This window comes from Coenobita brevimanus, chromosome 3 (genome assembly GCF_032717465.1).
Source record: "Coenobita brevimanus isolate Jiangsu-jjx chromosome 3, ASM3271746v2, whole genome shotgun sequence".
Classification (NCBI taxonomy): Eukaryota; Metazoa; Arthropoda; class Malacostraca; order Decapoda; family Coenobitidae; genus Coenobita; species Coenobita brevimanus.
This window is the reverse complement of record NC_136956.1, coordinates 21,666,779-21,679,915: the sequence shown is the minus strand read 5'-3', so window position 1 is coordinate 21,679,915 and position 13,137 is coordinate 21,666,779. Positions and strand designations below refer to the sequence as shown.

The following is a 13,137-nucleotide window of genomic DNA, read 5'->3' as shown; positions in this document are numbered from 1 at the left end:
ACAGCGACTACAAGAGAACGCAGCGGCCCAACAGAATGATGAGTTGGGGGGGTTTTTAGGAAGATGTAAAGAAAAGAATTAGTGCCATATTGATTGATTGATTATTTCAGCGACTGTATGTCAAATGAACAATCCTGACACACACACACACACACACACACGTCTGACTCGGGTCCTTCCTTGTATGTGCTAATTAAATTCATGCACTTCAGCTTTTTGTGCTGACATTGCACATTAAATCTAAAGTGTCCTGTAGTTTCTCTGGGTCTTAGTATAACCAGTTTCAATAAATAAACTGAAGGATCATGGTGAACATAATTAATAGGCTCGTATTCATCAATGTTTACATCTGGAAGAAGATTTCAGGATTCTGAATTTTGTTAATTTTTTGTTAATTTGTATACAGTATTCGCAGTGCATTCCCTGTTTTGTTGGTAAATATTTCAGTCCATAAGCCATATTATATTTGGTCAAAGTTTCACGATCTTGGAGCTTCATGGCCGTAGTGGACGATCAACTGCTGAAGGTGCGTTGTAGAGCTGCTATTATTTGTGGTTCCCAACAGAACCTGTTTTACAGTAACTACAACTTTAAATCCTAACACAGTAACCAAACCAAAGTTGCCTTACGACTGATTCATGCTACCTTATTACCCTGACTCCAACTAATATATTAAGCCTAACCTAATCATAGCAGATATTAAATTGGAATAAAATCAAGAACTCTCGACACACGTCAAGGTTATGACAGATGTTTCTTCATTGTGTGGTATATTTTGAAACTGACATTCAGATTCAATGGAAACAACTTATCATGCCAGGGTTAGGACACCATTGTTGCATTCAGGATTGAGTTAGGTTCTTGTAGGCTTGGTTTGCATGTATTAGTGATGAGTTCTGTAGGCAGTAATTTCAAAATGATGCATTCTTGCTGGTTTTATAGCCTGTTATTTTGGTAACCAGGTTATAATGGAAGGTGAAACTGCAGGAAAACTCCCATGCATAGAAAATATATCCATCTTTAGCCAAACGCCGTAATCCCATAAACAGTGGTTGTTTGTCTTTGAGTTAGTTTTATAGGGAGGGGCACTAACCCTCTGCCAACCCACTTGTTGACAAGTAGGGAACACGTATGGGTTGGTGATATGGTTACCACCTGGTGTTTTAAATGATTTCGTGGCTTTCACGAAACAATTAGGCTTTTCACCTAATCTAAAGCCACCAGAAAAGGATAGAAGAGTAATAAAAAGTGACAGGAAAGATGGGAGAAACAGGAAGAGAGAAGGGCAGACACAAAAAGAATGATATAAGTGAAGGAAGACATAGGCAGCACAACATCAAGTGAGCAGATGATGGTTGCCACCACCTATCACAAGGCTATAACAGACTTACAGTTGTGTTTTTTCTCAATAAACTACGGTACATTGTAATGTAATTATCATTGAGACAAGTTTTAAAAGTTTTAATCAACAACCTCATCAGTTTTACATGTAAACCATGACAAACGGTTATCCACCATGTCGACTCAGGTTGACTCGGCTCAAAAATCAGTCCATCGCAAATCATTTGGATAATGTCCACAAAACCTTAACACCAGATTCCTAAGAAGCAGTAACAGGAATCAAATTACTGCTCAGTTCTAGGTCAACTTTCTTCTGTGATGCTTCCTCTGCAAATTAGCCTGTGCTGGTGGTTTGCAACATTTCATCCATTGAAGACAACGCGTTTTTGTGACTTGGTGGTGTGTTATGGTCATATGTGGTATGCTTTTGTTTTTGCTGGTACATGGTCCTGATTCAGCCAGTCACAGAGTTGGAAGTGGGTCTGTCATATATTTTCACATCTGAAATCAGTCAAGGTGGACTCTGCTGACTACGAAGGATGAGATTGGAAAATAGTCTTGGTTGGGCTCATATGACATGGATCTAGGTTAGGTTAGTTGGCATTTGGGTAGGTTGATGCTTAATAAGGTATGAAATTCATTTGTATCTGTTTATTTTCACCATTAAGAAAAAAAAATAAAGGTAGGTTTGGGAAAATGTTTACAAAGTCATAACACCCCATTAAAAGACCTGACAATACTGTATCTCGCTTATTTTTGATTTGCAGAAAAAGTGTCACAGAAAAAAGATGACTTGGAACTGTGCAGTTTTGATTCCTGTTATTATTTCGTAGGGATCCAGCATCATGGCAGTGTAAACATTTACCAATCGTTCATCCTACTGACCTAACCTTATGTGACCTAACCTCTCCTATAACCTAACACCAGTAACCTAATGACCTATTCTAACCTGGTTCAGCATTATCTAACAATTTAACCTAACAAACAAACAATTTGGGATGAATCATAAATGAATTTCAGGTCCAAATTGACCCATTGCCTTCTGTAGGATGCCATGCCGATGTCAGCAAACCTAACTTGGTGCTACTGTCATAAAATTTTCATTTGTTAATGGGGGCTTTCCTGCAGTTTGCCCTAATATAATAAGTAAAATACAATACAGGTATTGTATTATAGGAGTAGGAGCTCTCTTGGATTTGTTCAGTAGGTTACTATTACCCTACCTATCCTTATGCAGATGCACCATTATGTAACAGCCACTCTCAGAGTACCAGTACTTGGAAATTGGTATATGCACTTGATAGATCAAAACAAGGATATGACAGCTTCCAATAAAGACTGGAAGAAAGGTCAACATTAATTTTTTTACAGAAATCAACAAATTTACATTTCATGAATGATAGATGCCATCAAACTATCGTGGTTTGCTACCTAACCTAACCTAGTTTACCATTTACTGGTGACCTAACTTAGCATAATTTACATTAACCCGTAACTTGCCAGCGACATAGATCTACCTCCCCTTCGAAACACTGGTGATGTAGATCTACATCCTGCAGCACTGGAAAGTCATTGCAAGCAACCGAAGTAAAATGGAAGGTAATAACATATCTCGCTAACTTCAGACATTTCTCCATTACGTTTACAACACCTTAATCAGAGCACTATATTACAAGCCCCCCTCCTGACATCGAACCATCGGAGGTGTCCTTAAATAGAGATGATCTGTTTCATTTTGGTAGGTTTAGAGCAGGACATCACTCAACTATCCTCAGTACCACCTGAGATTTGTACTGAGTGGAATGACTGATGACATGTGCCCAACTTGTAAAATAGGCCCAGACAACATACGGTAACACATAATGGAGCACTGCAGAGCACACACCACACTAAGACAGTCCCAATATTAACGGTGTAGGGAACCTATGGAATAGCCCCATAGGGATGGTTGCTTACCGGCGGTCAGTGGGTCTGCTCAGTCAGAAGGACTGGGGTCGAACAACAACAATAACTATTATTAACATTTATTTTTAAGAGCCTAGAGGTCATTTACTAGTACAGCGTGAGGGCTAAAGACAATTTCTCCCTAGGCTGTAGAATGCAGGCTTCCTTCTGCATAGGATCTAAAGCAAAGGAACTTTTTTATCACTCTAGGCATTTCCCTCCAACCCAGCATCTTGGAGATTCTCATAATACAATAGCTAACTAAACCTTTGGTATTTCCTGTTACGGGGATGTAGATGATATCACCAAAAAATATAGGAACACATTGGTAGGCTAATGCTGTGTATCATCCTCAGGTGTCATCATTTATCTGAAAAAAATCACATTAGAACTTGGTAGGCAGTATATAAAACTGTGACATGTAACAACAAAATTATGATGTATTATGCTGTAAAAATATAAAAATTTAATATACAGTACCTTCATTTTCTGCTTGTAGTTACACCAGGAATTCTAGTAGTTCTATCATTTTCAGAATCCTGTAAGTTGAGAATTACTGGGTCCTGGTTTCAGCAGGCAGATCTTCACTACTGGAGGAATTAGTAAGGAGAAAAATTATATCCTTTTAAGTACCTGGTGGAGGATCTTTCACAACTGTAGTGCAGTAGATCTTTACTAAGTTTTATAAAGTTATCTGGAGGTAGTGAAAATAAGATTATGTCATGGTGTGGAAGGCATTCATACGCATTGTTCTTTATGTCCTTCTTAAGCTGAATGAAATTCCTTAATGGTAGACTCAGTATGGTAATAAAAGGTAATAAATATATTGATATTAATTTTATTCCTCTTCCTAAAAGAAAGAAAATATCGGATGGTAGACATATTGGCTTAAGATAAAAGAAAAAAGACAGACATACAGCACTGCACTACTAGTGTGTTTAAACTCTGCTCATCATTCTTTACTTCCTTGCAGGTCAGTGGTGCAGTGGCTGATGCATGCATTAACATGGGAAAATGCACACAGCAGGGACTGTGTGTGTGTGATGACTCTGTAAGCACATACATTGATACCACTGAAGTTTAAATTGAAACAGTTATGTAAGCAGTCTTTGCACACATGGATATGTATGGTGCACAGGTGAACACAGTGAATCCACATGAAGAACCACACTGCATGTGTTGACCCTCTGTGTCCATCAGGATAGGACGGGCCATGGACCAAGGAGCATATAATCTCCGAAGACGATGGTAATGGTGAGGGTTTTGAATAGTTATCCTCCTCTTTTGCCTTGCCATGATTGTGCCACAGACAATGCCACAGACAGTACACTCACCACCTCATGGACCATAGGCACTGCTACAAACAGCACTAACACAAAACCACACCACCACATATACTGCAGGTACTAGATACTTCACCAGAGATAACAGAGATTGCCACAAGCCTTGCTGACATCAGAGACAACACCATGGACTCCAAAGACATCAGTGTTGTGAGTTTCAATCCAGCCATGGATGATGTGGTCACCATAAACATTGAGGAGGCACAGAACAGCATCCGTATTCTTGGGGATCAGAGACCCACATATCCACCATCGGAAATGTTCTCTGTTGGTATTTCTTCCCCTTTATCCACTCCACTTGCCTCAGACCCCTGTGTTGTCTCATCAGCCTCCACCTGTAGTGTCAATTCATATGCAGTTGTGAGTGATGGAGTGCCGGGTGAAAGCAGAAACTCAGAGAGGGGTTCCTCTGTTCATGTTATTGTGCCCCCATTCATGACCCCCAGATCTAGCAGGGGCCCCAGCAGTTTGTCAGGTGGAGCAAAGATTCACATTAAGAAGTCTGGCTCAGTTGTGGTGAAAACAAAAGACCCGTGCACAGAACACGATGTCCCGGCTGACGCTGTCTTGATAACCAGAGAGATGGATGACCAGAAAACCAGTGATGTTGTTGAGGTTAGCATCGCAGACTCATATGAGGAGCGCCAGAGTACTCCCTCCTGGACCCCACCACCAGTTTATTCACCAGTGAGAGACAAGATCAGCATGAAGAATGACTGCAATCAGGAGTCTGCTGCTGAGAAACCCATCTTTAAGTGCTCTGATGGTTCCAACATTTTGATAAAGAGACGCATTGGAGACGAGTTATCTAGTAAAGATATCATTGCTGTGGGTGCTACAGAATTCAATAAGTCGAACAGCTTTGAGCATACAAGGAACACACTGGCTAAGAAAACCTCTGACATCTTTCTGATGAAAGTGAGTAAGAGCAAGCAAACATGTAGTTTGTGCTTGGGTGTTATAAACATATCAGACAGAATCACCTTTGTGCCTTCAAGCAGTGTCCTCCCTCAGAGTTGTCTCAGTACATTGTCTCTCCTGAAGTGCCTGGGTGTGTGCCCCCCATCCAATACCATTAAGCAACATAAGGACTGCCTCATTTTGTGTCATAGGTGCCAGTCACTGCTGCTAGAGGGGGACGCTATGTACCGGTGCCTCCTCACACTCACCACACAGATGAAGCAGCGATGGCTGGATGTTCGACAGGGGAATTCAAGGATCTCCATGCGCACCTTGAAGCACGGCAGCAAGAAGCACTCAAGACACGTGGCCCAGTCAGTGAGGGCCCCGGTACCCATCCTACCCAAACCACAGGCAGGTCAGGCGGATGGAACCGTAGGTAGCGAGGCACAGCAAACTCCGGGTGGTGGGACACAGTTTAAGTCAGCTAAAGTGAAGAAGGAAGTTTCATCCAACAAGATGCTGATCTGTGGGTTCTGTGGGATGGACCTGTATGGTGAGGATGACTTCAAACTCCACTCAGCAGCAGTGCACATGATTAAACTCAAATGGCAGCAGGGGTCCAGCCAGCAGACCGGACTGAAGATGAACTTAGTTAGGGAGATTCAGCGTAATGATGCCACGCCAATGGGGGACCACACAAGCCTGAGGAAGTGCATAGCTTGTGGCAGGGAGTATGCTGGGAGAAACGAACTTGTGGAGCACCTGCGTCACTACCACAACATGACCATTGATGACAAGTTCCTGGTGTATGTTAGTGAGGCAGGCAGCGTGAGGACACAGAGTGTTGAGGCAAGTGTGAGAACAACAAGTAGCACATCCCAGCCTATTGGTCAAGGAATTGGTGTTGCCATGAAAAGTGAAATGGTGTGGGAAGAGGTGTTGGATGGGGGAGGAGACATTTGTGATAAGAGCTTGGAGGTTGGGAGTACAAGGGATAAAACCATGATGACCATTTTTAAGGCAGAGAGAAACTGTGTCACTCCTGATATCTGTGAGTCCTCAGTGTCAGTGCCAGATGAAGGACTGAGAGATACTCCAGTACATGAAAACAGTGCTGCCATTGAACAGCATGAGACAGCAATACATGAAGACTGTTCTGCAACTGGACTGCAAGAGACAGAAATACATGGAGACAGCACAGCCCTCAGTCCAGAGAAGGGCCAGGGAGGGCAGTGGCGTTGTCGTTTATGCACAGAAATATTTGGCAGCCAAGTGGAACACGACCAACACAAGCTGTCCAGGCATCCAGAGTCAGTCCGAGTCAGGAAGATCAAGGCCCCTGGAGGAACCAGCATTCCTACCTTGCTGCCAGGGCCCCCTCACCCCTTGTCAGGCAGTGGGAGGAACAAGGTGACATGTAAGATGTGTGGTGAGGTGTTTGAGAATCAGGATGCTCTAGACAATCATAGGGATGCAGCACATTGTTCCTTCGTTGTCTTGGAGGGAGATGGGAGTGGAGGAATCAGACAGCGACGAATCAACATATCCAGGGTCCTGGGGCCAGATGAGGAGGAGGAAGAGAACAAGGGAGATACTGCAGAAACTCAGGGGCCAAATAATCATGGAAATCCTATCGCAAAAGGAAGCCATGTGTGTGGTGTGTGTAGCAAGGAATTCACAAGCAGTGTGTTTTTGATGCAGCATAGGCAGGTGGTGCATGGCAAGGCAGCACCAAAAGTGGGTGGGCTGGTGATGGCAGAATGCCATCTGTGTGGACGCAAACTTCATGGCACCAATTCCCTGCGAAGCCACCTGGGTAGGGTCCACCGACAAGTGTTAAAGAGCCCCCTCAAGTACCGATGCAAACTGTGTATCTTCCACTGCAGGACTCGCACCCAACTTGAGAAACACATGCAGGAGAAGCATGGTGCCAACACTTTGCTTCCAGTCAGGTGCAAGTACTGTGGCAAGAGCTACAGCGCCAAGTACATTGACAAGCACATTGCCAACATTCATGTGAACCTCAAGAAATTCTCATGCAATTTCTGTTCCATGAAGTACAATGTGGAGACAGATCTAAAAGCCCACATCTTCTATGAGCATGCAAATAACAAGTGGCGGTGTGAGATATGCCAGGTGGAGTTTGCCAGATACCATCAGTTAAGTCAGCATCGCACCTACATCCACAGCAATAAGTTGTTTTCCTGCCGGGAGTGTGAGCGTACGTTCAAGAGGAAAGGGGATCTAACAGAGCACATAAAGAGACGGCACCAGGTCAAGCACCCTAGCAAGTGTATTCACTGCCCCAAGGTGTATTATGATCGTAAGAAGCTGCGTACACACCTCATGACTAAGCATGGTGTGGCCTGGGAAGACACACTGGCACGGACCTATGCACGGCACCAGCGTGAGAGCAATTGCCTCCGCCGACACCCAGGGAGAGTCACTGATACACAGATAGAGGAACAAATTTACCAGGATGTAAGGGAGTCAGAGGCAGAGGTGGAGAGGGAGAATGTTGGAGGGGTGGAGGTAGGGAGGGAGGGAAGGACAGACAACATGAATGTGGGTCAGGAAGTGTCCATCACGAATTGTGAAGGGAATCTAGAGGAGCAAGACAACTACAATGTGGTGCAGGTGACGGAGGGTGCAGAACACCTAGCAGATGTGTCCAGTTTCAGCTACATCATCCTTCAGGAGTCTTAGGTCAGTATTCTTTAGATGTTAGGAGGCTCTAGCATATTTTTACCAGTTAACAGGAAGCCCTCATTATACATCACATTTGCTATGTCCTTTTTGCAGATAAACTGCATAGTAAATTACTAAATAGTTTACCGTAAATGTTCTGTTGTTGCCAGTAAAACTAATCCTGGAGGGGGAAACAAAATGCAGAGACACCGATATAACTGAGCAGGTCTGTTGCTCCATGATATGGTAGGTAAATTGCCTAAGAAAGATAATTTCAGTCTGCAGTTCACTGGGTTTGCTTTGTAGAACCTGTTAAGCCGATTTACCAGTTGCCTACAGTTTGCAGTACCAGTTGTATTTAAAAAAAAAAAAAAAAAAAAGTGATATTTAGAACACACAATGAAATGAGGAGTTTCTGTATCTTAGAATACCTTCATACAGTTAGTCCTTATTTAATGTTATTTCATTTTAGATTGTTTCATTAGTTGCTGATTAATTAATACCATTTCAGCATCAAGTTTTTGATCCATCATCATCATCATTGTCGTTGTTGTCATCATCACTAATAGAATGGGAAACTAACCAAAAGTCTGTCCAGTTAAATGGGCCACTCATTCACCCACCATTCAAATCTCTGGATTCTTGACTCCAGTCTACAGGCATGAACATCCATACTTATATGCTTCATACATGTTGTGTCTTTGTATAGGATGAATGTGTGACTGTAAGTGAAGAGGCATCCTCCATGGCCATCAGTTCTGTCAGTGCAGATGCACGAGGTATGACTGATGTCTGGAGTATTATGTGTGCATTTGAGCTTTGTTTCTCATAGGAGTGCAATGTGTACAATATTGTCGTAGAAGAAGCTTTTCAGTGTATGGTGTTTTAGTGTGGATGCTTTCAACATTTAGTTATAATAGTTTTACGCTGTGTGTTCAAAATGGTGTGTGTGTTTGGGTTTGTGTTGTAGTTGTAGTGTTTGTGCGTAGGGGCTGAGCTGTGATGCCAGTGTTTGTGTGAGTGAGGGTGTTGCTGGAGGGGATGAGAGATAACTGTTTTGAGTGACAGGAACAGTGATTGTGGATGTAGCACCTGTCGCTTACCCCTATGCTGTGGTGTTGTCTGATATTTGTAGATGTAATGCGTGTGGTGTGGATCCATTGTCTGCAAGAATTACAGTATTGTGAATAAATCCACATGTTCATCTTGTGATTGAGATGAGTAGGAAGCAAACAGGCAAATATACAGTATTGTGTTTGGGACCTGGGATTCCTCTTAATGTCTCTGGCAAGCTTGAGGAATAGGGGAATGACTGCTGGAGAGTCATTTTCCATGTGTTAAAAAAAAAAAATTGTAGGGAGCATCTGCCTCCACATGGAATTTGGAACTTGCCAGGCTAGACCATAGTCCTCTTTGAGGATGCAGGTTAGGATGAGGAAGTTTGGTTCCCAAGCAGGAGTTGCATTTGCTTCTCTTCACCTAAGGTATTGATACCATTGTTAAGGGTCCTCTCCAGGACTGTACTTGGACATACTGTACTTTAGTTTGTATAAATATCATAGATGAGAAAATTAATGTATTGTGTATGGAAATAAAGCAGTAAATATTTGTTATTTTATACTGTATGCTTTTTTTTTTTTTTTTTTTTTTTTTTTTTGTGACACAGGAGGCTTTCTAGTACTTCTTGAGGTATTTATTTTATATATTATACCTCAGCATTTTCTTGGGTGTGTGTGTGTGTGTGTGTGTTTTTTTTTTTTTTTTTTTTTTTTTTTTTTTAATGCTGCTGTAATGTCAGCATAGTATGCATCATAAACATTCAGCAGGTGGTGGCGACCATCATCCACGCACTTGGTGTAATGCTGCCTACTTCTTCCTTAGCCTTTATCATTCTTTTTCTGTGCCTGCCCTCCTCTCCGCCTATTTCTCCCATCTTTCCTGTCACTTCTTATTACTCTTCTTTCCTTTTCAGGTGCCTTTACATTGAGTGACAAGCCTAATGGTTTCCTGTAAGCCAAGAAACCATTTACAACGCTGGATGGTAACCATATAACCAAACCATATGTGCTCCCTACGTTTCAACAAGTGGGTTGGTGGAGGGTTAGTGCCCCTCCCCGTAAAACAAATAACTCAGAGTCAAATGGCCACCCTCGTACGGGATTATGGCATCTGGCAAGAGATAGATAGATAGGATATTGTGGCTTAATGTGTAGAATTCATACTGCCACTTAGAATGCAATTCAAGGTGTTATGATGGACTGCAAAACTGCTGGTGATATGGGGCATTGCCAGCCAGGGGATACCATCACACACAAGCATACCAATAATAGTCTTGTATAAGTGTAATGCTTTCATCCAAATTTGGTTCAGATTTCTGTCCTTTTGCGGTTTATTTTACATAGCTCAGTGGCAGATAAAGAGAATACTCGTACTATAATTCTGCATCCTTTCATAGTACTTCTTCATGAATGTTTGGTCATCTTGCCTTGGCCCAAATTTCTCTCCTTTAGTAGCTTACTTCATGGAGCTCAGTGGCAAAAAAAAAGACTACCATGGCTCTTGTTCATTTCTATAGTACATCTTCGTGACTAACATCATTTTCTAGTGTTGATCTACTGTAATGTTTCAGCCCAGTATTCAGGGTGGAGAGAGGGCATTTTGAGGCCAGTTTAGAATAAAAAGAGTACAGGATTTGCTTGCAGGAAGACTGAGACATGGGATTAAGGCCCTGCACTCTTGTCTTTGCCCTTTACAATACAAAATTACTTTGGATACTTTTGTAATCATTATTTTTTTTTTTTTCCCCAGAAAGAATAATTAGCATGGGAAGTTTCTGCACCCTCCTTGTCTTTCCTTGGAACACGAGCCGCAGTTGCAGCAAAGAATTAATGGTAAGTTTGTTAAGACTGTGAAGCTACAAAATGTGGTGAATGTTTTTGGCGTATCTGATAGAGCCAGGATTCTGGGGGCTTGAATGATGGGTGAATAGGTGTGTGGCCCATTGGATTGAGCAAATGTGGGCTGTCTGGACATTGCTACTCCTCACCCTGCCCTAGGGTGGGAAAGGAGGTCTGGGTGATGATGATGATGATTGTTTAAGATTGTGGGTACAGATGAGGCTTTCTCTTGGTGCTGGAGAGAGATGCATTCCCACAGTGGCAACAGTGAACCCAAACACAAGACCAGCTCAGATGCACAAACATTCTTCATTCTTCCCTCCCCCAACATCCCAAAATGAGGATGGTGGACTGCAGCATCATTTTCCTTCAGTCCACTGGGTTCATGTCCAGATGAGCCTGGGGTTGCAACCATTGCTTCAGGTTGTCCATGTTTAAGGTGTAGGATTATGTGGTGTGTTTAAGGTGTAGGATTATGTGGTGTGTTTAAGGTGTAGGATTATGTGGTGTTAATATGTGGTGTTAATTTGTACTAGTGAAAAACATTAGTGTTGGAAGGTACCACAAGTACAGGGCTAGCATTGACAAATGTGAACATACAGTATGTTTGTCAAAGGATAAGTTAGTATTATAGTGCATTTTCAGAAAGGTACACTCACTCGCTGTAGTCCTGCTCTTGGGTGCCTGTCTTTTCCTCTCTTCCATCCTTCTTTCCTTCCATCCTCTTCTGTCTTTCTTTCCTACATTCTATCCTCTTCCTTCCATTTACAGGTGACTCAACACTGAGTGACAAGCCGAATGGTTTCGTGTGCACCAGGAAACCATTTGCTACGCTAGGTGGTAAACATAGAACCAAATTATGGCGTGTGGTGGTTTGGTGGGTAATTAAGGCGTTCCAGTTGGATTGAGCTGGTGTAGGTTTATATCCAAGGGGTGGTTTGCGTTTATTGCTCACATAGTGCCACTCAGGGATGAGTGAGGCTGGTCACTCTCATCATAAATGTCAGGACCAACTTGCTTAGCCCCGGGCTCATACACTTCTCATGGGGCAACAGAGGTTTAGATGATGGGTGGATGGATGGATGAAATTCCATTATTTATTGGTCCCCAGTACAGTTTAAATGTGGGGAACACTGAATGTACACTGGCATTCAAACATCGTGTTCCGCTCACGCCGACAATGTAAATCTCTACAGAATGAGGACCAGGAATTTGACTCCTTCCCATTTAATCCCCCTCCAGCCACCACAGCACCTTGCATCCTCTCCTTCTGATGTTTCATTGTTGTAACCTTATTTGGTCAGTATTCATATTATGGTTGGGAATGGCCTACAGGACACAACATTCAACCACCAGTGTACAGTAAGCCCTTAAATGTCAGGGAAGTGTTCCAAAAGATCAAAACTTTTACCATTACAACTGGTGCTGTAAGATAGAGCAAACTGGCTGATTGACTTTATAGATAGCATTGAAATTTGAGAGGTTTGTCAGGTAATTTTTATTAATTTACTGTGGACTTCATACCAATAAAAGAACTTTAAAAAAAAAGGGGGCACCATACAATGAAGACTTATTGCTTTCTTATGTTTGCAGGTGTGGCATTGTGAACACCAGTGATAAGCCAAGACGTGGGCCTGACACAGAAAGTCCGCCACTCACCTCTCTTTCCTCTTCCTGCAAGAACACAAAGTAGCTGTGAACATTGTTGAAAACTGTTGTTTATTTTTAGAACAAGTGATGTTATGGGAAGAATACACACACTCCATGCCCATACTGGAAAAAAAAAAGTAGGTATGATAAATTTGTTCGTGTACTTGTTCGTGGATGGATGGATGGTTACTTGTTTCAGTTTTAGAATAAACAAGAAACATGGAAAGATATACTCTCCTTGTTCTTCCTCCAAAACAAAAGAACAAGAGACATGGCAGTATTAAACACTATCCTTGTCCTTCCTCCAAAACAAAAGAAGGGATATGGCGGTAATATACACTGTCTTTGTCCTTCCTTCAAAACAGAAGAAA

General features: G+C 42.3%; 1 protein-coding gene across 1 annotated transcript; it reads left to right on the top strand.

Moving 5' to 3' along the window:
• The first annotated feature begins 496 nt into the window (after positions 1–496).
• On the top strand, positions 497–8,237 carry LOC145393768 (uncharacterized). The gene is made up of 3 exons (XM_080267820.1): positions 497–526; positions 4,689–8,048; positions 8,106–8,237. The coding sequence occupies exons 1-3, from the start codon at positions 497–499 to the stop codon at positions 8,235–8,237; spliced, it is 3,522 nt and encodes a 1,173-aa protein (XP_080123946.1).
• The last annotated feature ends 4,900 nt before the right edge of the window (positions 8,238–13,137 follow it).

Coding starts and splice junctions, on each gene's coding strand:
- LOC145393768 (XM_080267820.1), top strand. CDS start 497: ATGGCCGTAGTGGACGATCAACTGCTGAAG. Junction 527..4,688: donor TGGACGATCAACTGCTGAAG/GTGCGTTGTAGA, acceptor CATATACTGCAG/GTACTAGATACTTCACCAGA. Junction 8,049..8,105: donor CAGAGGTGGAGAGGGAGAAT/GTTGGAGGGGTG, acceptor AATGTGGGTCAG/GAAGTGTCCATCACGAATTG.